This window comes from Panicum hallii, chromosome 3 (assembly GCF_002211085.1).
Source record: "Panicum hallii strain FIL2 chromosome 3, PHallii_v3.1, whole genome shotgun sequence".
In the NCBI taxonomy this organism is placed as follows: domain Eukaryota; kingdom Viridiplantae; phylum Streptophyta; class Magnoliopsida; order Poales; family Poaceae; genus Panicum; species Panicum hallii.
The window spans coordinates 7,644,928-7,670,470 of NC_038044.1; the positions used below are offsets into that span (position 1 = coordinate 7,644,928).

Here is a 25,543-nt window from a genome sequence, read left to right on the forward strand (position 1 = left end):
CTGAACTCTATTAACTCGACAAGCAAAGATGGGGGTGCGAGTTCACAAGCTTCTACACTAGTAAATAGGCTGTTTGTTCCTAAAAAAAAACGTTTTTTTATCGTTGACTTACAGCGGGATTGATCTGCCGGAGCAACTTGTAAGTTGCGACTAGATGACTGCAGACTAGATGTGTTCATTCTCTGAATTTTATTACTGAAAAAACTCCGAAGTTGCACACAAGTATACTGGCTTCTTGTTCCGTCTTGCACTCTTGCTGCTTTATTGGCCTTTCCTCTTCTTCTTTTTTTCCCTGTAAATGTCCCACTTTGAAGAACAACTCTGATCGAGTTGGAGTAGTCCATGTGCTTTGATCAGTTGGAGCTGATGGCAGCTTGACTTCCACATGCCTGCATCAAAGTCTCAAAGACTCAAAGTCGAGGGTATGCAGTAGAACGTATCATACCCGCTGAGAAGCATAGTCTGAACAGGAGTAGATTCTAGGAATGCTCCTTCACTGGATAAAAAAGAAATAAAGTCCTGGATATGGCGCCATCTTCCTGAATGTTTAACTTTGACTATTTTTCTTCCAGAATATTTCATGAAGTCAAAAAATCATATGATCATGAAAGTACATTCCATGTCAATGTTGCACGTGCGGTTTTCATTTGTTAAAAGTGGTTGAATATGGGATGGATGAGGGTCACCATGAGATTTGAGAATAGCCTGCATCCGGCGGTCAGCAGCTGTCTCTGTTCTTGGTCGACCTGGGCGTAACTCCTAGATAGCGAATCGTGCCAAATTCGTAAACGCGTCTTTCCCTCCCTCATTTTGCGAGAACAAGTTCTAGATAAGATCAAATTCTACGAGTTTGACCGCGGCATCGTCGAGAGCACAGGTCACAGACGGATTGAGGGAACTCAGATACGAGCGATGAAATAATATGACAAATCAGGTAGAACGTATTTATGATATCGATGGAGATGATAAAAAGATGCCTGCTGATCTGTTCATGTTCCGTTCTGATGGTCTCAAATGGAGGATGCAGAATTGACGTTATGTGGGACGACTCATACGGTACGTCATCTGGTCGCTAGGGGATCCTGAAAAGCAGGTTGTAGATCCTAGATTTTTGAAAGCTCAGAGTCCAGAAGCTCACGGGCTCATCTTTCTTTCACCTACATGCGAGCAGAATGCCATGGTGGGTAACAGGTAAGCATACGTGCCATGATCTGCCGGAAGTTAGGGGAGAGTGGATTATGGGACTTGGACAGTCTAGGGTGGGTGATAGTGCTACGAAACAAGAACAGTCTAGGTACTTCCAGGGGGCGAAGCTAGAGCGAACACGAGGGGGTGCGCCATTAGCACTACATTGCTCTAAGCTTGCTTGGGGATGCATGGTTTCTAACTTGAAGGGTGCATAAGTGGTGAACATTCGATTATATAAGTATTTTTAGTTTTTTCCGTGGGTGACTGGGCACCTAGTGCCTTCTACCTAGCTTCGCCCTTGCGTACTTCACATTCTATAGAAACTCCTTTTCAAACAACACAGAACATGCCCGGCAGGAGCAGCAGATTGGCACTGGGCCTAAATCCATTGCATGCTAACACTCCCAAACCCAATCCAGCGGGTCCAAAATCCGGCCCACCGTGTTGCCTCCAACGAACTGCTGGCGTGCTGGGCTCTTCCCGCCCGGGCAGAGCATCCCATGTTTGGGCCAATAGCTATCCGGGCCCGCGTTCTCCCCCATCAAGGTCGCTCGTCCCGAATTCCTCCGGCGTCGTCGCTCCCGACTCACCACTACTAGGTTTTCCTCCTGCCGCCGCCTCCCCGACCGCTGCCGCAGCTGCTCCTGCTGCCGCGATGCCGACGGTGAGCGTCGGCCGCGACCGGCTCTTCGCCGCCCTCGGCCGGACCTACAGTAAGCTTCACTTCTCCCACTCTGCTCTGCCCCCCGACTCTCCCCGCCGCGGGAACTCTCGTGACCAGTGTCGTGGCTTTCCGGTGCTGCAGCGCAGGAGGATTTCGAGGCGCTCTGCTTCGAGTTCGGCATCGAGCTCGACGACGTGGTCAGCATCTCCCTCCGCCGCCGTCTCCCTCTCCCGTCCACCATGTTGGTGACTTGGTGTCTGAATTTTGGGGGGGTTTTGGGTGTGTGTGCGTGCAGACGACGGAGAAGGCTATTATGAGGAAGGAGAAGCACCTTGAGGATGACGGCGAGGTGGAGGGCGACGACGAGGTCATCTACAAGATAGAGGTCGCCGCCAACAGGTCAGCGGGTTTTGTTTTGGTCAACGGAACCGATGCTACCGGGTATCCAGACTTCCAGAGAAGGAAAACCCGGGGAAAACTTGGAACATGAAAATGTCTAGCAATTACATCATCGTGCACAAGTTGAATATAGGCGATGCGGTTTTGACACATAAAAAATCAACTAAGAATCTGTAGCAGAGAAGCTAAACCTTGTGATAGATTTTGCCTGTTGAATGGTTGGTTGCTATGGTTGTAGTGGGATACACATGGGTATAGTTCTATTTCTACTCTATTGTGGGTTGTGCCCTCCCTGTGCCCCTCATCACACCGTGAATGATCACGCCTGCGATGCATGATGTATTTGAAAGTAACCATCAACTATGTACTTGACAATGTACCTAACTACGCGAAATGAAGGCAATAGAACAAGCCTGAAATCTGTTTTTGCTGTATTTGGTTGTAAGCAGGCATCTACACCATATTTGATTGTATGCTCTGATCACTAGTAGGCTGGTAGCTAATTTATGTTGCACTGAAGTCTAGCTCAGTTGTTTAGTCCATGGAGAGTCTAGTAAATACAGAGTACTATGTAAACTCATCGTTGTAGTTAGCTAAATATGAACCATAATTGTTTTTTTTCTCTATTTCTGCTGATTCGTTATTTCTTTGACTGAAGACATCTAGTCCAAGAAGCTTAACGTTCTATAAGGACGTCCACATTGCATAAAGTTAAGTTGAATTCAAAATAGTTGAACTTCATTAGAGCACACTGCATTCAGCTTGCCAGTCCATTATGTTGCACGGATGTAAATTTCAACTTTTGAAGAGTTATTGGCTGTAGAAATGCACATAATGTGTCTTGTGTGGCTTGTTGATTTGCCTCACTTATACTTCACTTCATGGACTGTTACCTCAGCTAGTGCTTGAGTTTTTAGTCTCAAAGCACACATTGAGATCTCATGCTTCATGCGATTAACATTCGTCGCCAATGTGTGCAGATACGATTTGCTATGTCTTGAAGGGTTAGCAAGAGCTCTTCGTGTTTTCACTGGGACTGAAGTAAACCCTGTATTCCGAATTTCTTCCATCCCTCGTGGTTCAATGCTTCAGATGCATGTTAAACCACAGGTAATAGCTAGGCAGGCCAAGCCCCTACATGTTCTTTGGATAGTGTTAAATATCCTAGAAAAAAAAGGAAGATAGTTAATATAGAATTCTTCACTTTTGTATTTCTAAGTAGTGCATATGTGTAGGTTTTAGAGCAGAATGAATAGCAGAGTAATGCTGTCGTAATCTTCAATGTCTTGAACCAGTAAATTCTTTTTGGATTTTTTGGATATGTAATAATGAGTAATGACATGTTTTAGAGTAATGGAGAAACGATACAGAAGCTGACGTTTTTCAAGGAACAAAGCAATATCCTGCATAAATTATGTATATATATTTGGTGCATGCTGATAATTATCTTAACTTGAAGCTTGCGTTAAATGTTTGGACATTAATTAAGGTATTAATGATTTTAATATCCGCCTATTATTATTAATAATTCTAGAAGCTAGAAGCAGATTCCAACATGCATTAATGCACTAGTGTAGTAACACGGACCATATTCTCGAAGTGGTAATTGATTATATACATTCTTATTTTCTTCTATCTGGTAAGTAAATCCATGATTTGCTGCTATTTGTTTTTTTCAGACTTCACAAATTAGACCACACGTAGTTTGTGCTGTCCTAAGAGGGGTAACTTTTGATGAAGCAAGATACAACAGCTTCATTGACCTTCAAGACAAACTCCACCAAAATATATGCCGGTATAGCTTGCTTTTGGCTTTCCATTGTATTAAGATCTAGATTGCACTCAATTTAATAATTTGTTAACTCGACTACGCTATGATGGAAATCAGGAAGAGAACTCTGGTTGCCATTGGTACCCATGATTTGGATACTCTGGTAGCTCCCTTCTCATATGAGGTAAAATTACCACACTGCTTTCAATCTTTGGTATCATCTTATTGATACTCACACTGTTCCTATCTGTATGTGTTCAATGGTCTGTTTGCTCATTCAATTTTTCCTCCTTTGAGGGCACAAATGTTATTTTCATGTTATGTGCTTGCATTGGAACTAACTTCAATTACTTTTAGATCATAACATGGAAAGATAGTCATTTGGTGCCTATCTGGTTGATTTTATCCAGTCTCCATTGAGGTGTAGTTCTTAGGAGTCTTCAGCTTGTAGGCCCCAGAAGCTACCTTCCACTGGTTTCAAGTCTTATTTCTGGGAAAATTAGGTTTATAAAGTCATTGGAAGATTAAAGTTAGTTAACCTTGTTGCCTTAGGCATATTTTAGAGTAAATTTTAGACTATAAAATTGGGTTTGTAAAGTCATTGGAAGACTTCTTTTTTATGCTAGTCACACTGAACATGATATGTTATGATCATAAGGTTTCACAAAAGGCTACCTTAGTCAAATAGTATTTTGTGTTTGTTGGGAGGGTTGTCCCCTCGGGAGTATAGTGTCTCACTGTGGATTTGGTTAGAGTGGGGCTTGATGAAGCTTTATGACCAATTGACCATAAAATCTGGGCATAACGGTTTTTAAGGCTTCAAGTCCATCTTCGCATATAATCCAAATTTGGATGAAGTTTAAGCACTACTCCCTCTGCTTTCAAGTATATATTGCTCAGAATGCATGCCAAACCTTAAAAATTTTGACCACTAACCTGAAATTATTAACAAGTTTTTATTTTTTATTTTTGTGAGGTACCAACAAGTTTTTCATATATGAATTATAACATATTATAGTTTTGATACCTTTTGACTTTGTCTATTTGAAAAAGTAACGACCCAATGTTGTATGTTGGAGTCTTGGAGATTGTCATTTATATAAAAAAGTATGATGTTGCATCTAGCATGGAGGAGCCTTAGCCTAAGATGTGCGGCTTTACAACCTAAAGGCTTATAAGCTGAGTAATTTAATTTACATTGATTCAATATTTTGGCGGAGAAGATAGATTTTCTGAGGAATTGCTTGACTATGATATTTCATACCATGTATATATCAGCAAGCATCTTCAAGATAACCTTTTTCGTTGTTGACTAAAGATATGCAATGCTGACATATGGCTACATAAATACCCTGTTGGTTCCACTCCTCTATACCTGAATTTTTTTTTTGTTTTGTCCCCAGGCTCTACCACCACATGAAATCAACTTCGTCCCTTTAAAGCAGGTAAAAATAATTTCATTAAATTCGATGAGGTGGTGTTTTACTGTTATACTTTGTGTTCAGTTAATCACTACAGTTTTTAGTAAGTTGCTGAGAAGGCAGCATTTGTGAACTCATTGTTCTAATTGTTGTTTGATTCAGGAGGAAAGCTTCAGAGCTGATAAACTGATGGAATTCTATAAAGTAAGTAGCTATATCGGAGAGTTTATTGTGCCGTTGTACACTAAAAATTGCCATGTATCAGTATGGCAACTATTAAATTTCAAAGTTAAACGGTTATATCATAGGTTCTGAATTATGATATTCTGTTTGGTGCTATGTGCCGATATATATTTGTTATTGACATCGTGTGCTTTCTGGCAGTCAGACATGAAACTGAAGAAGTTTTTGCATATAATTGAGAACTCTCCAGTGTACCCAGTTATCTATGATAGCAACAGGTAAAACAATGACATGCTCTTATCATTTCTTTTCTCGAAATCTTTTATGCAAGGCTTATGATCATGTGAAAAAGACTAATAATTACTAGAGAGGAGAACAATAATAACTCAAAAGAATCTGTTGGCACATTGACTATTTAGCACTTCTGGAAATTTATATATCTAGCTAAACTTTAAAAACCAATGGTTTGTTTCCAGGGAAAACTGTTCTATTAATCATATTCATTTTTGTTAAGGAAGTAGCCCATGTTTAGTCAATAGTCCCATGCTTTATTTAATGCTTACGATGTGGAAACTGTTTATACTGGTGTTTATGCACAGATGATGTTGCAATACTTTGCAGGACTGTATTATCGTTACCTCCTATCATCAATGGTGCACATTCAGCTATCACCCTTACAACAAGAAATGTCTTTATTGAATGTACAGCTACTGATCTTACCAAAGCAAAGATTGTTCTGAATACAATGGTGAGTGATGTTATGCTGTACTTTAGCTGGGGAACATGTCCTTGAATTTAAATGAAGTTTAAGCTTATTGTACTGAGGCATTTGTTGCTTATATTTCTAGGTTACCATGTTCTCTGAGTATTGTGAGAATAAGTTTGAAGTGGAACCAGTTGAAGTGATACATCATGATGGCAGCAAAACTGTTTACCCTGATCTTTCATGTTACAGAATGGAGGCTCCATTATCTGACATTCTTGGGCCTATAGGCATCTCCCTGGATGAGAAACAGGTACTAATAAGTTCCTGAAAGATTTTGCAAGGACATGTTCATATCTGGATTAATAACTGAATAATCTGTTTGCCTTAATATCTCTCATATACTTAAACATCTTTCATTCCAAATTGCATTATCCATATCTAGAACTAGAGTGAACTGATGTTTATTTATGATGTGATATTTTCTTCTATGCTCTGATTTGAAGTTTGTTCGAGCATGGAAATGGAGCAAAAGATTCAACTGTATATATGAAACTGTAGGTTGTTTGTCTTTTAAACAAAATGCAACTGCAAGCTGAAAGTCACTCATCGAAGGGCGAGCATCGGATTTCAGTATCTGTTCCTCCAACAAGAAGTGATATTCTGCACGCTCGTGATTTGGTGGAGGTTATAATCTGCTATTCTCTAGCTATTCTATCAAATGTTTTTGTAGGTTTTTGTTCACGGTTGTTGAAATAACATTTTGGTTCAATTTCTAAAGGATGTTGCTATAGCTTATGGATACAACAATGTGCCAAAATCGAAGCCAAAGTGTATGACAATAGGAGGAAGGCAACCATTAAACAGATTCTCCGATAAAATTCGTGCCGAGGTGCATCTCTTTGTCGTATTTCACTCCAGTTCCATTATCTGTTCATCAATTGGTCTTTACTGAGAGAACATTTCTGGGCAGGTTGCAAGAGCTGGTTATATGGAGGTGCTCACGTTTATCTTGTCTTCACACGAAGAAAACTTTGACATGTTGAACAGAACAGATGACAAAAGTAAAGCAGTCATTATCGCAAACCCTCGTACTTCCGAATTTGAGGTAAATTCAGCTTCCCTCCTGCCGAATGCAGCCATGAGTTGGCTCTCCTATGTGTTCTCAATTGCCTATATTCCAAGAACAGTGTAATGTTTGGTTGATTAATGCTTCCTTTGTTGCAAAACATAAAAAACAAGTTAATTCATGAACTAATTTCTAGGATAACTATTGTTGCTGCAGTTGTATTTAGTTATTTACTGATGCATCTTGGTAGTGTTCTGCCATTCTACTACTTTTAGATGTAATTAGTTGTACATTCTTGTAATCCTATAACTTTTGACTGTTTCTGCTTACCTGACTTGCAGCCTTATCTTTTCATTTTCATGCTGCATGTTCTTTGCGGGCAACTCTTGCTATCCATATTTGTTTTACAAATGAAATTTACATTGTTCTACAATGTTATTTGTTTCGTACGTATATTATGTTTGCCATAATCTTTGTTTTACTTGTTACCTTGCAGGTTGTAAGAACTAGTCTGATGTCGTGTTTACTGAAAACACTGAAACATAATATAGACCATCCAAGACCCATAAAGGTACTTTTTGAAACAAGCAACATTTATATCTTCTTGGTGTCAGTATCAAATGTTGTGTCACACTTCAAAATTTCAACTAAGAAGAAACAGAAAAAAAGTAACTTTTCTGTTGCTGTCAGTAGCGTCGTTGTTGGAACTATCCTCTTCTTATTAGCTTGACAAATCAACACATTTTAGCTTCTAAATTTCACATGTGCATCCAGAATTTCTAATCCAAAATGTGTTTGATGATTGCACCGTGAATTGTGATTGCATAAGATTTATGTACTAGAGTCATCATAAAATACATTATAATCTCTTTCCATTTTAAACAACGTATTATTTAGAATATTACCAGGTAAAATGCCATATTGGAGACCATGTCAATATCTGGGATCAGAGAAAGTAACTGTCTAACACATGCAGAGTTTAGTTGATCAATTCATAATCAATTATAAAGTGGAGAGCTTTCAGATAACTCCGAGTATTGGATATGACCAAATTATTACTGCTGCCATGGTTTTGATATTTTTCAAATGGCTACTATTATAGATTTTCGAAGTTGGTGATGTAATGACGCTGGACCCGTCATGTGATGTTGGTGCCTCTAATAATCGGCGGCTTGCAGCTTTGTACTGCAATAGGGTTTCTGGATTTGAGGTATGCACATAAGAAAAGAAAAAATGTTTAAACATGTATTCACATAGCTTCTGTGTTGGCCTAGTCTAACTTCAATAAATTGTCAGGAAATTATGGGATTGGTGGATAGTATTGTCAAAATTGTCAGAGCTCCGCATGTCAAGTTTGGCGAGAAGTACTATGTTCCTACAGATGTAAGAATATAACTTATTTAAACTGTTTTGTTGCAGTCGACAATTGTACTGATATAATTTCTCTAGGAACCTGAGTTCTTTCCGAAAAGACAATGCAAAATTGTTACAAGTGATGGCAAGCAGGTTGGCTACTTAGGAATTGTCCATGCTGAGGTACTTGTCTCGATCTTGATAAATTAAAGTATAAAGTGATAGCTTTGGCTGTTTATGTCCCCCAGTAGTTTAGCTTTCATATGAATGACAGTTTCTGAGGATGAAATGAATGGAGTTTCACGTTTGAATTATATGTGTTACTCTAATTCCATAAGCGACCTATAAGAAATAATACTATCAGAAATAAGAGCTTCTGAATGCGAATGGTATTCTCTTTGAGAATATTAAAGTGGTGACATGAATAAACGTTTATCAATATATTTGCCAAATTTGGTGACGTACTATGATTCCTTGAGTGATTAGTCGTTATTGTGTGTTTCCTGCAGGTGCTAAGGAAATTCGGCATTCCGGATCCCTGCACATTTGTCGAGATGGACATTGAAGCCCTGTTGTAGTGCCGTCAACAGTAAACAAAGGAAAGCCTGAAGCTGGTACCTGCCACCAATTGGTTTTGTTCAGTAAGCATGCATTGGGGTACCACCAAGAAGTAGATGATAGATGACCCGAGCTGCAATTTTGTGATGAGGTTCACACCTGCATATGTTTTTTTACTGTGGGAAAGAGAATATAAGAATATCAAACAGGCACCCCGCATAATATTCAGGGATTGTTTTCACCATGTTTCCATTGTGATACCTCATTTCCTATCCCAGTGTTCCATTAAAAGTATATCTGGTATGCTTTTGTTCACAATCGAAAAGTGATTTCTGCTCAGCTCGTATGATCTCGATGAGATTACCATGATGTTCAGCCTTATATTCTCCTCATTGATAATCATGGGACTAGGTGCTGTCGTTAATATGGTCTTTTGTGTTGTGATTACGTGAACGGCTATTCAATTGTGTTTAAACTGACTAAGCTAAATAAGACGTAAACATGTCTTTACTGTTTTCTTATATGATGTATGCCATTATATGCTTTGCTCACTTGCTAAACCACTCGTAACCATCATTCCATTTGTATGATTAGACGGCTTACAGTGTGTTGAATGTTTTCATGTGACGTTATAAAAATGTTTAATTGTTTGCACTCAGCATGTCTATTAACAATTTACAAATCCAATCTAACATTTTGGAAAATAGTTCAACATTTTATCCGTCGACAAGTTAACTAGACTCCTGATGTCACTTGTGCGATGTTGCTATCCGTCAATTGTCAACAATAACTGTGAACTGAAAATTTGTAGAGAGCATGATTGTGATGTTTAGCAGGTAGCAATATTTGCATCTACAAAAACGCCAGGTAGGAATTTTCAAATCTAGCTGGCTGGCTATGCACATTTTTGCAGTGAGGAAAATCGCATGATTAGAATTTTCAGCAAAACATTTTAGGAATATAAAGATGCCAACACCTTGACGGTCTATCTAGAGAACATATCTATTTTCTCTCATTTGTCCTGGCTGAACACCTTGCTTGAGGTTCCCAATGACACGCTGAAGTGCCCCAGATCAGCGAGAAGAAAATCAAGATCACTTGCTTGTAGTCCATGGAGAGAAATGTTTCTGGCCTGCTGCGGTTTACTTTCAAGAAGCAGCAAACCTTGCAGCCATTCAGTTTGGAGATGATGAATGGCGGTAGTGACAAGGGCGCTGCCGGCGGCCCGCGGCCGAGCGACGAAGGACGGCCGGCGCTGGCGGTGGGCTGCCGGACGGGTCCCAGAGATGGAAAAGCGCGGCGCGACGGCGAGGGAGGCGGAGGACGTCGCTTGTCTTCACGGTTAGAAATCGCGCGCTAATCCCGGCGACGGAGGCGGACGACGCGACGGGACGCCGGTCAAGAGGCTTGAGGTATTTTCCTGCTTTCCCTCTGTTTTTTGCGTTCAACGATAGGCCGGCCATCTCAGGTGTCATCGTCCTAGTCACCTCGAGCTCCAGAAGCTCCGTCTCACTCCTCAGCCCAGTCACCTCTGACACGTGCCGCCTCCCCACCACACGTGTCCACACGCGAGCAGGCCTCGCAGGTATTTAGAACGCGTCTTGCGATCCCCCTCATCTCTGAGACTCGATCGCCGCGCTCGCAGACCGAGCAACAAATCGGCCGGGCCGGAAACCTAGCAGCCTCTGTCCGCGGATCGCATCGGCCATGGCGGCCGCCGCGCAAGAAGGCCTGACCCACCGCGTCGCCGCCAGGGAGGACGACAGGCCCGCGGTCGCCGGCGGCGCCAGCCGGGACCCGGGCTCGAGGAAGCCGGGCGCGGGTAGGCGCGGCCTCCGGTCGCTCGCCGCCGCGGTGTCCCTCTCCGCCGCGCTCACCGCGCTATCCTTTTTCGGCTCCTCCTCCTCCTCGGCGCCGGCGTCGACGGTGGCGATCGTGCGGGCCGGGTCGGTGGCGTCGGAGGCGGTGCTGGCGCTGGCGGCGTGGATGGCGTGGGCGGAGGGCGGGCTGCACGCGCGCCCGGCCGCCACGCTGCTCCCCTACGCGGCGCGGCTGGCGTGCGCCCTGGCGTGGGCGCCGCTCGTGCTGGGCCGCGGCGCGGCGCGCGCGGGCCTCGCGTGCTGCGCGGCCATGGCCGCCGGCGCCGTGGCGTGCGCGCGCGGGTTCGGCGCCGTGAACCCCGTCGCCGGGGACCTAGCCAAGCCCGCCGTCGCCTGGGCCGTGCTCCTCGCCGTCGTCAACTACAAGATGCTCTGAGCCGGCTCCTCCGTTCCGCCTAGAACTCGAACTCGATCTCTTCTCTCGTGTGTGCTGTTCATGTTCCACCGTGTGCAGGCCCGCCCCTCTCTCTCTCTCTGTCTATCTGAGTGCACAGTATTTTGTTGTGTTGTATACTCAATACTGTATGACTTGCCGTCTTTGCACTGCTACATTGGAGTATGTACTGGTGTGTTACGTATCCTCTGTTCCTTGGTCTAGGCTTTGCATTTTGATTTCGATGTGTGTGTATATGGAAGGGATCGATGGATGTTGCTGACAAGCCAATCGATCAACGCAAATAAACTGTGGCGCCAGTGGACGATGGTTGCCTGAAACGTCATGCCTTCCCGACAGCGTCAGACTAGAGTCGATCAGAAGTTCAGCACAAATGTCAGGCGCTGCAGCTGCAGTACGAATTTAGAAGCTACAAGCTTAGGAGTAGAACCATCAATCTAAACACCAGCTTTCATGAAACGGGGTCAAAAGTGTTGCTCCAAGCCTGCAGCTCCACTGCTGCTCTATGTTCAGTCAGCAGGAGGAACCCTGAACCCAAAGGCCCTGCTGGTGAACCGCTCAACTTGATAGGATATTACTAGTGGATTGTGAATCCAGATGACGCAGAACTAAAGAGAGTCCAAGAGAACAGGAGATGGGAGCAGGAACAGTTTGGGCTTTGGTTGAGTGTTTGGTTTCCTAGACTACTATAGCATTCATTCAGCGTGCCACACTTCGCTACATCATTTGGGCTTGGCAGTCTTATCATTTTTGGCCTAAAGAATTGGTTGATTAATGCAGAGTCATTTTCAACCCTTCTCCGAGTGATGAAAGTACTCCGCGTTTGCTGCTGGAGCTCCCTGCCTCCCAGGCACATTATACAAAACTCAAAACCATTTTCTCCAGATGAACCACAGGACGCTGGCACCAGAACCCAGTCTGGATGAAGATTTGAAGCGCAAAGGGCACTAAGCAAAGCAGGTCTGCTGCAAGCACGACATCACCCACACTCCAAATACAATCCAATGCGCAGAAAGTACAGCATGTGTAATTTCTTCTTGACAACGGTAACAACATATAGCCATCAATATACACATCAGGGTTCACAAAATGCTTTTGACTTCAGACAAGGTGCATCACCACAAAAGCGGACCAACGAAACCAAACCACCACACACGCACCTTATCATCAGTTCATCACATACAAGAGACAGCAACGACGCTACTATATTTGATAATTGATGATGCAGTTCAGAGAGGTTCCCCTCCCATCTTCTACTGGGACGGGATGGGCTGCATCTCCGGCACCGGGGCGGCGTCCACCACAGGGCACCCGAACACCTTGGCAAGCCGCTCGGTGGGCACCAGCGGGAGGTAGGTCGCCACAGTGTTCCCGCGCTTGGCGCCATCCATCACCGCCGAGTTGTACTTGGCCGACAGCTGCGCAGCAGTGGGGAGGACCGCCCTGGTAACCGAGGGCACCAGTGGGAGGCGGTTCAGGGCCACCCAGGCCTCTGCGGCGCGGCGCTCAGCCACGGGCTCGTAGCGGGTGTAGAGCTCCCTGGCCTTGGGCTCTGCACGGGCAATGGCCGATTTGGCGAGGCCAGTGGCTGTGCCCACCAGACCGGCTTGACGGACCTCCTTGGCAGCAGAGCGGGCGAGGGTGGGGGCTTCCTTCACCACTGGGGGGACGCGGCGGTCGATCTCCTCAACGGACTCGCCAACCTGCAAGGGACATAGGGACAGCTACATTAGTTCTTGGAACATATACAGAGAAATAGGAGAAATACATGTAAAACACATTATATCAACAACACATTACATCACCAACAGCAAAACGTGACCATTTTCAACACACTGAAAAATATTAGTTTCCTGAATAGTGAAACAGACCACAACACGCTAAACTGAAGGTTGGAAGTAGAAACACGATAGTATTTTATCATCGTGACCAAATTTGCAAGATACTGAGTGATCTTCACTGCTAAAATGCATAGATATCATTCATGGGGAAGAGCATGAACAACATGCATCTGCACATTTCCGATGCACAGGGTACTCCATACCAATAAAAGAGTCCACAAGGCACAACAAAGTATGCTTACAACAACAATATACGTGGTCAAGGTTTCTTCTCTCCGCTACTATTTGCGAACTATGTGTTTGTGGGTTTTAAGTATTAGAGTTGTCCCCTAATTCAGAGGGCAAAACTGTAAGGTGTCATTCAGAGCTAGCAATGATGTTTGATTCTGCATCATATTCTTTTACCGGTTATCATAACTTGACTTATGCTACGTTGATTCAATGATTCAATCATACACCTATGCAGAACTGTCTTTCAAAAGAACACCTCTTAAGAACCAACTAAACCCAGCACCCTGAAATTAAGTTTCTGAACAACCTACATGGCATGCACCCAACACCCAAGCACTATTAGATACAGAAAGTTTCATCCTAAAAGCTTCAATTTTGGGGTTACCCATCACGCAGAAAGGAACTTAACAAGTAACAACTACAAGAATGGAATCATTTAAGACTAATTTATCGCACCGAATCACGTCAAGCGAACAAATTTGAACAAGAAAAAAAATTAAACAGACTAAAAAGAATGGCCCTCCTCCTTACCTTGCGGTCGAGGAACTTGAGGAGGTCGAGCGGGACGGCGTGGAAGCGGTCGTAGACGGGCCCGACGACGGCCTTGACGGTGCCCTCGACGTGGTCGACGCCGGGGCGGAGCGGCCCCGCGCCCTGCTTGGCGTACGCGTACGCCGCGGCCGCCAGCACCAGCGCCTGCGCCGCCGCCTGCTGCACGAACTCGAGGTACCGCAGCCTCTCCTCCTCCTCCTCCTGGGTCGCCGCCCTCTCAACCGTCACCTCCTCCTGCGAATCAAGAACACCCCCAAAATCAGCACCACGAGAAACCGCACCAAACGCAACCGAATCAGGGGAAATCCAAGAACAAAAACTATCTCTTACCGTGGTGGGCTGGTTGTTGGTGGCGATCGGGGCGTCGTTGTTGGCGGACTCGGCCATGGCTCTTCTCTCCGCGGAATCGAGAGCTGAATCGACGAAAAGATTGGATTTTTCGCCTGGTTTCTCTGGGTTTTTTCTTCTGCTCGAGGGGATTCTTCGGACTCGTGATGAGGAAAAGTCGGGGTGGGGAATCGGGGTCGTTTTATAGGGAGGAAAACTTGCGGCAAGTCCATTGACGGTTCCGTTTGGAGAGAAATTTCTATTTTATTTGTTTATTTCTATTTAAATTGCTTACTTGCTAAGCAACTTAATTGGGGCGTCCGTTTCGCCTCCAGCGGCTGGCGTCCGGCGACCGCGTGGGGGGCGGTGGTGACGTGGCGGCTTCTAGAAGCGGGCTCCGTGTCGCTGCAGGTGGGGTATCGTTTCCGTGGGGCCCGGAGGTCGGTGGGTAGGGCAGTGGGGACGCTTACGTGGGGGCGGATTGTGTTTACGCGTTCAGGGTGTGAACGCCGTTCGCTGGGGTTTCCGTTGCAGCATGTTTTTCTTCTATTTCTGAATGGGGGAGGGTTGTAATTGTTGGAAACAACGTGCGAACCTTGGAGAGGGGAGTCAACGGTTCTTGGTCCTTAGGATCCGGGAGAAAGGAAAAAATTGGAGTTCTCAACGGGATAAAAAGCTGGAGTTTTCAACAGGATTTTATCAAGCGTCATATTTTTTTTATATATATATAAGGTTTAAGTGAAAAGAATGATACATAAGAACTTGAGGAGAAGAAAGAGCCCTCTGTTTGGGCATTCCCAACCTTACACGTAAGATGATTTCTATATTATTAATTATATAGTTATATAGGATTTTTCAGTTTATGTGGTACCATAATAAATGAGATAAATGAAAGATAGAATCGAAACAGGAAGAAACTGGATCTCATGCAAGATTCAATATCAACACGAGAACCTATACACTAGACACCATCAAATTGTGCATTGGAAATAAAGTGATGTCTTTATAATAAATGAAGAACAAATATGATATGTGGAGAAGAGAGAACTGAGTTTAATAAGAATTAAAATTAAGATATTATGGATTGTAGAGTGTAGTTTAATAGGAATCAAAATCAAGACATCATAGGTTGTAGAGTGTAATTTCTAAAAGTGGTATTTTGATGATACGATAATGTGGACATTACCTATAGACATCATGGGTTGGAATTGCCCTCAACAAACTCCAATTTTTTTTAACAAACTTGATCATTTATTTATTTTTAGATTTCAAGTTATATTTATTGAAAACAACATGCGAAGCTCCGAAATATAAGAGTGAGCTGAGTATCAATTTGACAATATTTTTTCAACAAACTTTCATTTATTTATTTTTAGATTTCAAGTTATATTTGTTGAAAACAACGTGCGAAGCTCCGAGGTACCAGTGAAAGGTTCGTGTCGGACAAAAATAGATTCTTTCTTTTTCAATGAAAATATAATTTTGTAGTGCGTGATATTTTGATGTCCATAGAATGTTTGGGTGAACAGAGTGATCACGCGGCATAAAAGTTTTATGAACATTTTCAGCTTTTGTCCAACCACAAAATACGAGAAAAAAGAGAGAACACGCGCCCCTAAAGGCATTTTTTATGGCTACTATATCTCGAGCGGTTCCTTCCCATTGTTCTTAGTACTCTCATGTTGCTCGATGACATCTCTCAATATCTCGAGCTCTGCAAGGCCAGCGATATGGGTGAAGAAATTCCACAGCAGTGCATCGTCTTTCTACAGCAATGTCTCAAACAACATCTGGAGATGCGCAATCTTCCGTAGGGTCATCTCCACTAAGTTTGCCAGGTTGACAACCTTCAGAGTTGCCAGGGAGAGGGTGAAGTTTGATAGCATCTCTGCAACTGGTTTTGCATTTTGCAAGGTTCATGTATCGATTCTGCTCCTTAAAATGATTCCAGATGCAGTACTGCAATAACACCAGAATAAACCAGAGAACACGTAGTCAGAAAATCGAAAGCTCTCTCGCCACCTATGATGAAAGAAAGCTGCAAGAACTAAACATAATGGCTAGAGGGTTCTGTCCAAATCTGCATTTCACATTCATACCAATATGAAATATTTGAAAAGCGCCAAGTTTAGTTCACCAAGGCCTAGTCTGCCATAATGGAATGTTGATTCATCCTACTGCTCAGCACAAATATCTCATCTATAAGATTGTCTATCAAGGAAAGAAAGGTCTAAAATGGAAACTAACCCTTCATATACAAGCTATTATAAAAGAGTAATTTCTGAGGCATTAACATAGGTAACAAATATGATAAAAGTATGACACTATGCCCGCAAGCTGAACTTGTGACTTTTCTCATGGCTGCATAGCTTGGAAGCAAGGACTGTATAATACTAATACTTACTGAACATCTTTTCTTGCAGCAACAGTGACCCGTACAACTTCTTGAATACACATAGAACAACTCATCTTCAGGAACATTGATGCATGCCTGCTTCCCAGAAAGGCCTAGCCTCAAGAGCTTCTCGAAAGCATCTACATAGTCTTCGGCAGTCGGCGCTCATCATAATACAAAAGATTGCTCTTTGTATGTCCGTGTTCATTCGCTGAGCTGCGGCAAGCTGAAGAAGCTTTTGTGTCTCTGCAACATCCTTGCTTATAACAGCAGCAACATCTTAGATATTACGTGCTGTGTATGGAAGGAAAATCCCCAGACAACCACCATGGCCTTTTCTTATTAGGGTCCAAAAGCCTACTCCAAGTTAACCCTCGCAAGAGGACATCTTCTGCCTTAAGCTGTCAGTATGTAGAAAATGAATAAAATTAAGTGTTAACTGCACTCAGAAATCACAATTCATAACTGTAGATGATGGGCAAGTTGTTTTGCTACAAACCTTTTGAAGCTACTTTTTTATTCGACTATGGTACGAATGTTTTTTACGCATTTTCTTATTGTTCTTAATGGATTTGAGGAGAATATTTTGAAGTGGTTTTACAGAAACATGGCACGCTATTCCATACAAACCACAGACCTTGAGATGACACCATATATGCACAGAAAGCTGAATGTAAGGTAAGATTTTTAGAGATAGACCATGTTCTTTCAAGTACTCATCCTGTCATAAAAAAAAAAATCAGCTCATCTAACAAAAGCTCCATTGGTATCATCACATAAAAGGAACTGAATCAAGAATCCTGAAGGTAAGTAGATATACATAATGGTAGCAGGTTTGGTGGGGAAGGAAATTTAGGTAGCTAGAAAATGTAGTAAGTCATGTTTATCATAATTAGAACTGAGATACCTCAGACAACTTAGCAATGGAAGCAAGGATCTGCACTGAAGTCGATACCAACCAAGCATGCCATGCCTGCAACGAATCCTGCAAACACAATCGGATACCTGCTCAAATGGCAAAAGTATTTGTTTTGTACTAGTAAACTGTATCAAATTCCAAAAAGATCCAAATAGCATAAAAAAATGGTCTCGTGGAAAAAGATATTCATGCTTAATCAGTCCAAAGAAAAGATATATTTGATTAATAAGGAAAATCCTTAACTCTTCATTGCCACGAGGTCCTCGGGAACACTAGCCAAAACTTAGTCACCAATTATCCTGACAGCCAACACTCCATGGAACAGACTGTTGATAGATAAAACAACAAATCTGGAAAAAAGTCACAACAAATCTGGAAAAAAGGTCACATGATTAACCAATACCCAAAACGAACATCTGAAAGAGATATGGTAATACAGTGTCAGAAGAACCAAGAGATTCATTGATTAGTCAAAGTACTATACTCAAAAAAGCACCTGAGTAATAGACTCCTCATTTGACTCTAAGAGTCTGTTTAGAAGTCATGATGCATAACAAATATTAGGTCATAGAAGGGAATACACTCGTAAATATAAAAAAGAAGGATAAGTAAATGTGGCAAATCAAGCAAATAAAAGATGGAATTTAGGTTCAAACTTCTTACTCTCCGACGCATCTGAGCAGTCTATTCTGATTTTGAACTGGAACTGGAAGCATCATGCAAACTTGATCATATCATGCGATGCATAGTATTTATCTTTTTGATGTAATAAGTTGATTAAATAGAAAGCACCTGCAGGCATATGATATATAGGCGAAGCAAGGGCCCTGTGCTGGATTCCCCAGCCACACACACCTTCCTCCATTCGTTCGTATTTGCGACCCATACATCATTGCCCCATTTCTTCATGTCTGAATTTTACTGAATTCCGGACAACTTACCTACTCTTTCGCAACACGTAGCAAACACAAGAAATCCCCAACAGCAACCAAGTTCTCAGCCTTTAGCACAATATAGGTTCAAATTGTTGGCATAATATGAATGTAACAAACCCACCAAACCATATAAAAAAAATGGTCTAGTCAGGTGAATCCATCTGATCGTATCACTCCTGTTTATAAATTCAGCATCACTAAAAGGCTGATAGGGATTTAATTTTTCTACACATGCCCACGATGCCTCTCTTGAATGATATTTAAATTTCGATGCAAAAACACGCACTTTGGCTACTGATACATGTGCAGAAACACCCCTAAGGCCTTCCATATGATGCATATGCAGAAACATGTGCTCCTCCAGCAATCTAAGTATCAGAAATTCTGAATCTCAAACACAGTATTGTAGAATGATAACCACAACCATAGACGCTATCTAGCAGCCAGATGCCAGAAGCTAGCAACAGTCACCACATCGACTTAAGCAGCAAAGGAGAAATACTAATAGAATATAAAAATAGACATAGCAACATGGTAATAGATTGATAACCGCAAGGATCATACATCACAACCACCTTCACTCTTCAGCTAAAATTATGATAGGAACGATATATGGGGGCAGAAAAAAGTAAACTGGAAAATGGTTCATACAGAAAGAAAAATTGCTAGGAGCAAAAGACGCAATGATGAAATTAGTAAATTAAATTGATGACGGTTCACTGGGCCGGAAGCTCTTGTAGATGGAGGCTGCAACTGGCACAAGACCCAAAAGAGCGATTTGAACCTGGTCTGAGGTGCTTGTCCTGACAGTGATCTGCCCGCTCAGCTTGTTGTTCAGCCCAAGGCGAAGCGCCATCTTTGAATCCCTTGCGATGGAGAACTGGGACTGCAAGTTAGCACCCAGAGCTAGGTCCCGGCGCCACTTCATTAGAGAGAGACCCAAGGTTGACCGGGACTGACCAATACGATAATGTTTGTCATTCAGACATGCCTCCAAGTTAGCTCCATATGCAGTGTCCCCTTGGACTTGCATCGCACCAGTGCTAGCAACTAATGACAACCTCTTCCCAAGAGAGAGCTGGTCTTCGACCTTCAGTCCAGTTGCCACAGTGTCACCCAGGAAAGTCACTGAGAATCCTCCAGTGGTCTCGTTCTTCTTTATATTCTTTATTATTTTGGTCTCACCATGGAGAATATACACAGGTTGCCTTCCAACAGTCTTGATGTCAAAACCTGCAAGTGATGATGCATTCTCCCCATGCTTTGCTGCGATGGAAGAGTCCATATGGATGGTGAATTCCTTCTTGTCCTTGGTGACCTGAACTGCTACATTTGCTGGGAACCTGTCAAGGATAGCAAGTGTCTCTTCCATGCTTACTCCATCATATCCATAGTCATGATCCCACCCATGTGCATCCAAAACTGGCCTTGATAGGATAGTTGAAGTTGGCTCTAGAAAGCGGTACCGATATGTGGGATTGTCACAATCAAATGAAGGAGGAAGTACTATGTTAGGTAAGGGAACCGATACATTATCTGCGATGTTTGCATAACCATAATCATCCAAATCCGTTTCCCCCCTCTTCTTCATCTCCTTGAACTTGCATATCTCATCCTTCCATTGTTTCTTCTGTTTTCTTGTAACCCTTGCAAGATGAGCTTTGGTCAAGGGCTTGAAGGGTAGAAGCTGATCATGTTTTTCTTCATCATTGTCTTGTTGTACATTAGAATAGTCATCTAATTCGATATGAAAATCACCTTCATTGCCACCTTGCTCAGCTGAAAGTTTGGGGTGAGCTCTTGATTGCAAGAGGGAGGACAACATGAAGGGAAGAGGCTGGAAGTGGAACCCAAAAATCTCTCTAGGATTAGGATCTTGAGACTTCAAAAGTGAGTTGGCTTCAGATAATATCTTTGAGGAGTAGCACAAGAGCAACATTTGATGCCTCCAGCTTTGGCCATTCGGAAGCACTTTATGGCCCTCATGGTTTCTCCTGCAAGAAGGATGGTTCTCAACAAGGGCTATCGGGTTCATCAAGCGCACATCACCTGCAGCCTGCCTAATGGATTGATGGATAATGTGGGATCTCTGAGCCATTAAGACCTCATATGTCACCGGTGCCCCATTGAGGCCTTCAGGAGGAGCAGAAGCAGCATGTGTGAGAGCAACAATAGCGTTGAACCATACGGATGACCCAAGAACAGAAGTAATGGTTTTCAAAAGAGGCAGATCATTGAAATCATGGCTTAGACTATCGAGACGATCCACATATACAATGATATCTGGGGGGCATTTCTTGGTATATTTCTTAATAGCAGTAAGAATCTTTCTGTTTGATCCTTGATCCATCACGCTAGCTCGAAAACCTGGTGTATCAATGATTCTAATCTTGATACCATGCACATCACCAATATATTCCTGCACACTAGTTGTTGCTGAGCTAAAGGCATCAGTCTTTGATTTATCTTCACCAAATATAGAATTGATAGTTGCACTTTTGCCAACTCCAGTCTTCCCAAGAACAAGTATATTGCATGTAAAGTTCAGATCCTCTTTTCCCTCTGCTTCAAGAATAAAGGCCTTCTTCCGCGCATTATCAAGATTGAAATCTTGGTTTCTTTGCCTTCCATGCATGTGCATGATACCCTCAACAAGGCTTAGACGGTACAACACTTGTGATGTTACTGTTTCTTCAAAGGTAGCTCCCAGTCTGTAAACTAGACGTAGAAACTTTACCTGAATCAACTCAACCTTGTCGTGCAAGTTCTTTTCTTCCTCAGTCATCTCTTCAGTAGGGTCTGCAGTAACTGCTAGTTCTGCGGAGCTAAATAGGTTCGACTGGGCATGCTGGCAAGGTGCAGTTGGCATCAAAGAAAGGGTTGATGATCCCAGACCAGCTGGTTCATCCATGGTGAGTATTTCGGAACCATCTTGGGAAGAAACTTTGATGTTTCCATATGAGGTTTCGCTTGTTGCCCCTTCCAGAAGAGCTGCTAGGGTAGCAGAATCAAATCCCTTCTTAGCCCCATCATCATTATCATCATTCTCTTTTGAGCCATCAAGTATAATCTGCCGATCCATGCTATTGGTGAAGTCTCTTAAACCAGATACACTACCACATGAGCAGTCTTCTGCAAACTTCTTCATGATCTGCTTCGTAGATTCAGTACTCTCTAAGATTGCCATCCATGCGGGACTTATGTCAAAATTGGCTCCATCATCATGTTCATAAGCCTCATTACCAACACCATCCTCAGCAGTTGTCACAATCTTAATTATGCCATCATCATCAACTTTCTCCTCACAATCAATGACTTCAGAAGAACAATCACTCTCCTTAGAATCATTGCTCTTCTTACTTGATTCTGGTGCCAACTCTTGAGGCAAGGTATGATCAATCCTAGTAGCAGTAACATTTTCAATCTTTATTAGTTTCTCAACATCAATACCTTCTACTACAGCAGCAGCATGTTCAACCTCTGCATACTTCTTGACATCAGTATCTTCTACCACAGCAACAACATTTTCAACATCTGAAGGCTTCTCGACACCCACACCTTCAACCACTTCACTTGCAGTTGCCTGACCTTCGGCATACTGCTCAATCCCAAGACTATCCTCGAGCACACTATTTGTACTTTCTATAGCAGCCTCCTCGATGCATCCATCATTCACAATCTGAATTGGTGCATTGATTAAATTATTTGCATTTCTAGTAGCACCAATACAATTAGCAAAATATTAGATGGAGGATGCACACTTACTTCGCTCATTGGAACATCAACAAACTTCTCTGTTGATTCTTTCAGGGTTTCTCCTCCTCCTGCAGTCACCGTATCATCGCTTGCTTGCTTTTCATAACCCAATTCAATATTAGCTTCAGCAAAAGGGGCTAACTTATCTTCTAGTTCTACAGCCTCAACGTTAACAACAGAGACCTCAACCATTTTTTGCTTGCCCAATTGGCCACCATCCCTGCTTCTAGATCCTACCTCCTCAACCTTCTCATCTTCTGGTTCCGGGTTCTCCTCAACCACTGCAGATTCCACATCATCTGCTACCTTATTCGCAACCTTTGCATGTACATGTACCACAACACCTACTTCCTCATCCTCCCACAATTCACCTCTCTTATCACCTTTTGGCGCATTAGGTGAAGCCAAAGAAGCATCCGCCTCCCCTAATTCACTATTCTCTAGATTGGACTCCATCCCCGGTATTGGAACTGGTTCCACCATAGAGACGATAGCACATGTATCTTGCACCACCGGTTCTCCGCTTACATCATCCTTCACGGCCTCCTTATGCTTCTCAATGTCAACGACTTCTACTACAATAGCAACATTTTCAACCTCTTTATGCATTTTGATATCAATATCTTCTGTCACACCAATAAAATTTTTATAGTCTAAAGGCTTCTCGACACCAATATCATCCACCACTTTGGCATTCTGCTGAATCCAAGGACTATTCTCAAGCACACTGTCGGCACTTGATGGAATAACCTCCTCTACGCTTCCATCACTCACAACCTGAATGGGTGCATTAATTGAATTATTTGTATTCCTAGTAACACTAACACTATAGGTAAAAAATTAATTGATAATATTCACTTACCACTATACTCACTTCGCTCGTGGGAACATCAACTTCCTTCTGTATTAATTCTTCCATGGCTTCTTCACCTCCCATAGATATTATATTGTTAGTTGATTCCTTTTGATAACTTAATTCACGATTAGCTTCAGTAAAGGAGGCTAGCTTATCCTCTAGATCAGCCGCCTCAATGCTAGCAATAGAGACCTCAACCTCTTTTTTCTCGCCCAATTTTCCACCATTCTCATCTCCAAATCCTACCTCCTCAAACTTCTCACATTTTGGTTTTGGCTTCTCATCCTCAGTCATTGCAGTTCCTGCATCATCCGCAACTTTTGCTTGGACTATTGCACCTACTTCCTCCTCCCGCTCCTCCTCCCACAGTTGAACTCTCTCACCTTCTAACGCTTCATGTGAAGCTATAGAAGCATCCTCCTCCCTCAATTCACAGTCCTCTGACTTGGACTCCACTGATGGCATTGGCGTCGGTTCCACCATAGAGATGACAACTTCTGTTTCCTGTGCTTCCAGTTCCCCACTGACATCATTCTTCATGTCCTCTATATGCTTCTTGATATCTATGCCTTCTTCTACTACATCAGCAATATTTTCAACCATTGTATGCTCGTTGACACCAACATCTTCCACCACTTTATTTGCAGTCACCTGGCCTTTGGCATTTTGTTCAATCCTAGGAATATTCTCGAACACATTATCTGCACCTTCTAGAGTAAACTCCACTATTCTTCCATCATTCACAATCTGGATTGGTACATCAGTTGAATTATTTGCATTTCTATTCGTACCAACACTATTAGAAAAAATAGATTGCTGATGCTCACTTACCACTGTACTCGCTTCACTTGTTGGGACATCAACATCCTTCTCCGCTGAGCCTTCCGGACCTTCTTCACCTCCCACGACCATTGTATCATCAGTTGCTTCCTTCTGATAACCCAATACACCATTAAGTTCAGCAAAAAAGGCTACCCTATCCTCTAGTTCAACAACCTCAATAATAACAATGGAGATCTCAGTCTCTTTTACCTCACCCAATTTGCCACCATCCGTGCCTCTAGATCCTACCTCCTTGACCTTCTCACTTTCTGGTTCTGGCTTCACCTTAGCCACTACAAATTCTATATCATCCTCTATCTTGTCCACAACCTTTGCTTCCACTCCAACGCCTACTTGCTCCTCCTTCTGCTGCTCCTCTTGCAATTCACCTCCCTCCTCACTTTCCAGTACATCAGGTGAAGCCAGGGAAGCATCCTCTTCCTCCAATTCACCATTCTCTAACTTGGACTGCACCATTGGCATCGGCACTGGTTCTAGCGCAAAGCCAACAAGTTTCGTATCTTGCATCGTCGGTACCTCACTGACATCATCGTTCATTGCCTCCGTTGCGCCCAAGCTTCCACCTTTAGAATCCTCCTCCACCTTTTCCACCTCCCCACCATTATCCCCTCCTGTGTCATCCTCTACCTCACCGTTCACGACCTCCAAACCTGCAAAAGACCTATCTTTCCCCTCCAATCCCACGCCTCTCATCTCCTTATCTTCCTCATTCACCATGACCTTCTTGAATGCCTCCTTTCCCTCCTCAGCCGCCGCTAGCATCTCGACTTTCTTGGACGCCTCCTTCTCCATCGGGGCTGGGTTCTCATCCACTAGGGGAGCCAGTGATGCCGCTTCATTAGCGGTGGCTATGACCGACTCAGCTTTCTTAGGTGGCTCCTCCTTAGCCACAGCTGAAGTGGGGTTCTGTTCCTCCATGAACGCTACTAGGGTATCGTCAGTGGTGGTGGCCATAGTGTTGCTTGCTGCACCCAGCAAGCACAAAGAGAGAAAAATAGCAACAATAATAGTAGGATTCGAGGAAGAGGGATGGGAAGATGACGAGAAGATAAGGTGAGGACTTAGGTCAGGCTAGGCTCTGTGCTGGGTTAAAATTATCTCCCTAATATTTATAGATGGGTTTCTTCCAATGGAAGATTTTTAGCTGGAAGACATATATACTTTTGTATTGGTTTGTCGTGCAAATTTTGGGAGGGGATAGTGCTAGACAACTACACAATAACACAAATTATGGTGAGATGGCTACACAGGCGAGCAAGTAAAGCTAAGGATGAAGATGATGATGAAGATGATATTGTGCTTTTT

At 43.0% G+C, this 25,543-nt stretch overlaps 4 protein-coding genes across 5 annotated transcripts; 2 read left to right on the forward strand and 2 right to left on the reverse strand.

The window, feature by feature from the left end:
- Positions 1-1,743: 1,743 nt before the first annotated feature.
- LOC112884377 (phenylalanine--tRNA ligase beta subunit, cytoplasmic) lies at positions 1,744-9,648 on the forward strand. Of its 2 annotated transcripts, none has more exons than XM_025949756.1 (19): positions 1,744-1,901; positions 1,994-2,046; positions 2,148-2,251; positions 3,232-3,361; positions 3,931-4,046; positions 4,140-4,206; positions 5,426-5,467; positions 5,606-5,647; positions 5,828-5,904; positions 6,248-6,374; positions 6,475-6,642; positions 6,891-7,016; positions 7,111-7,221; positions 7,303-7,437; positions 7,895-7,969; positions 8,501-8,608; positions 8,695-8,781; positions 8,848-8,934; positions 9,261-9,648. In XM_025949756.1, the coding sequence occupies exons 1-19, from the start codon at positions 1,844-1,846 to the stop codon at positions 9,327-9,329; spliced, it is 1,782 nt and encodes a 593-aa protein (XP_025805541.1). In that variant the 5' UTR covers positions 1,744-1,843; the 3' UTR covers positions 9,330-9,648. The 2 variants fall into 2 exon arrangements, with proteins under 2 accessions (XP_025805541.1, XP_025805540.1); XM_025949755.1 differs by having other exon boundaries at positions 1,745-1,901; positions 1,994-2,049.
- A 1,270-nt stretch (positions 9,649-10,918) lies between these two features.
- LOC112884379 (translocator protein homolog) lies at positions 10,919-11,903 on the forward strand. The gene has a single exon (XM_025949758.1). It carries the CDS (start codon positions 11,017-11,019, stop codon positions 11,563-11,565), a length of 549 nt encoding a protein of 182 aa, XP_025805543.1. The 5' UTR covers positions 10,919-11,016; the 3' UTR covers positions 11,566-11,903.
- Positions 11,904-12,603: 700 nt separating this feature from the next.
- LOC112884378 (REF/SRPP-like protein OsI_017815) lies at positions 12,604-14,720 on the reverse strand. The gene is made up of 3 exons (XM_025949757.1): positions 14,538-14,720; positions 14,187-14,441; positions 12,604-13,286 (listed from the first exon to the last, which is right to left on the reverse strand). The coding sequence occupies exons 1-3, from the start codon at positions 14,592-14,594 to the stop codon at positions 12,837-12,839; spliced, it is 762 nt and encodes a 253-aa protein (XP_025805542.1). The 5' UTR covers positions 14,595-14,720; the 3' UTR covers positions 12,604-12,836.
- Positions 14,721-19,483: 4,763 nt separating this feature from the next.
- LOC112885106 (translocase of chloroplast 159, chloroplastic-like) lies at positions 19,484-25,156 on the reverse strand. The gene is made up of 4 exons (XM_025950780.1): positions 24,428-25,156; positions 23,402-24,328; positions 22,549-23,316; positions 19,484-22,462 (listed from the first exon to the last, which is right to left on the reverse strand). Exons 1-4 carry the CDS (start codon positions 25,154-25,156, stop codon positions 19,484-19,486), a joined length of 5,403 nt encoding a protein of 1,800 aa, XP_025806565.1.
- Positions 25,157-25,543: the final 387 nt, after the last annotated feature.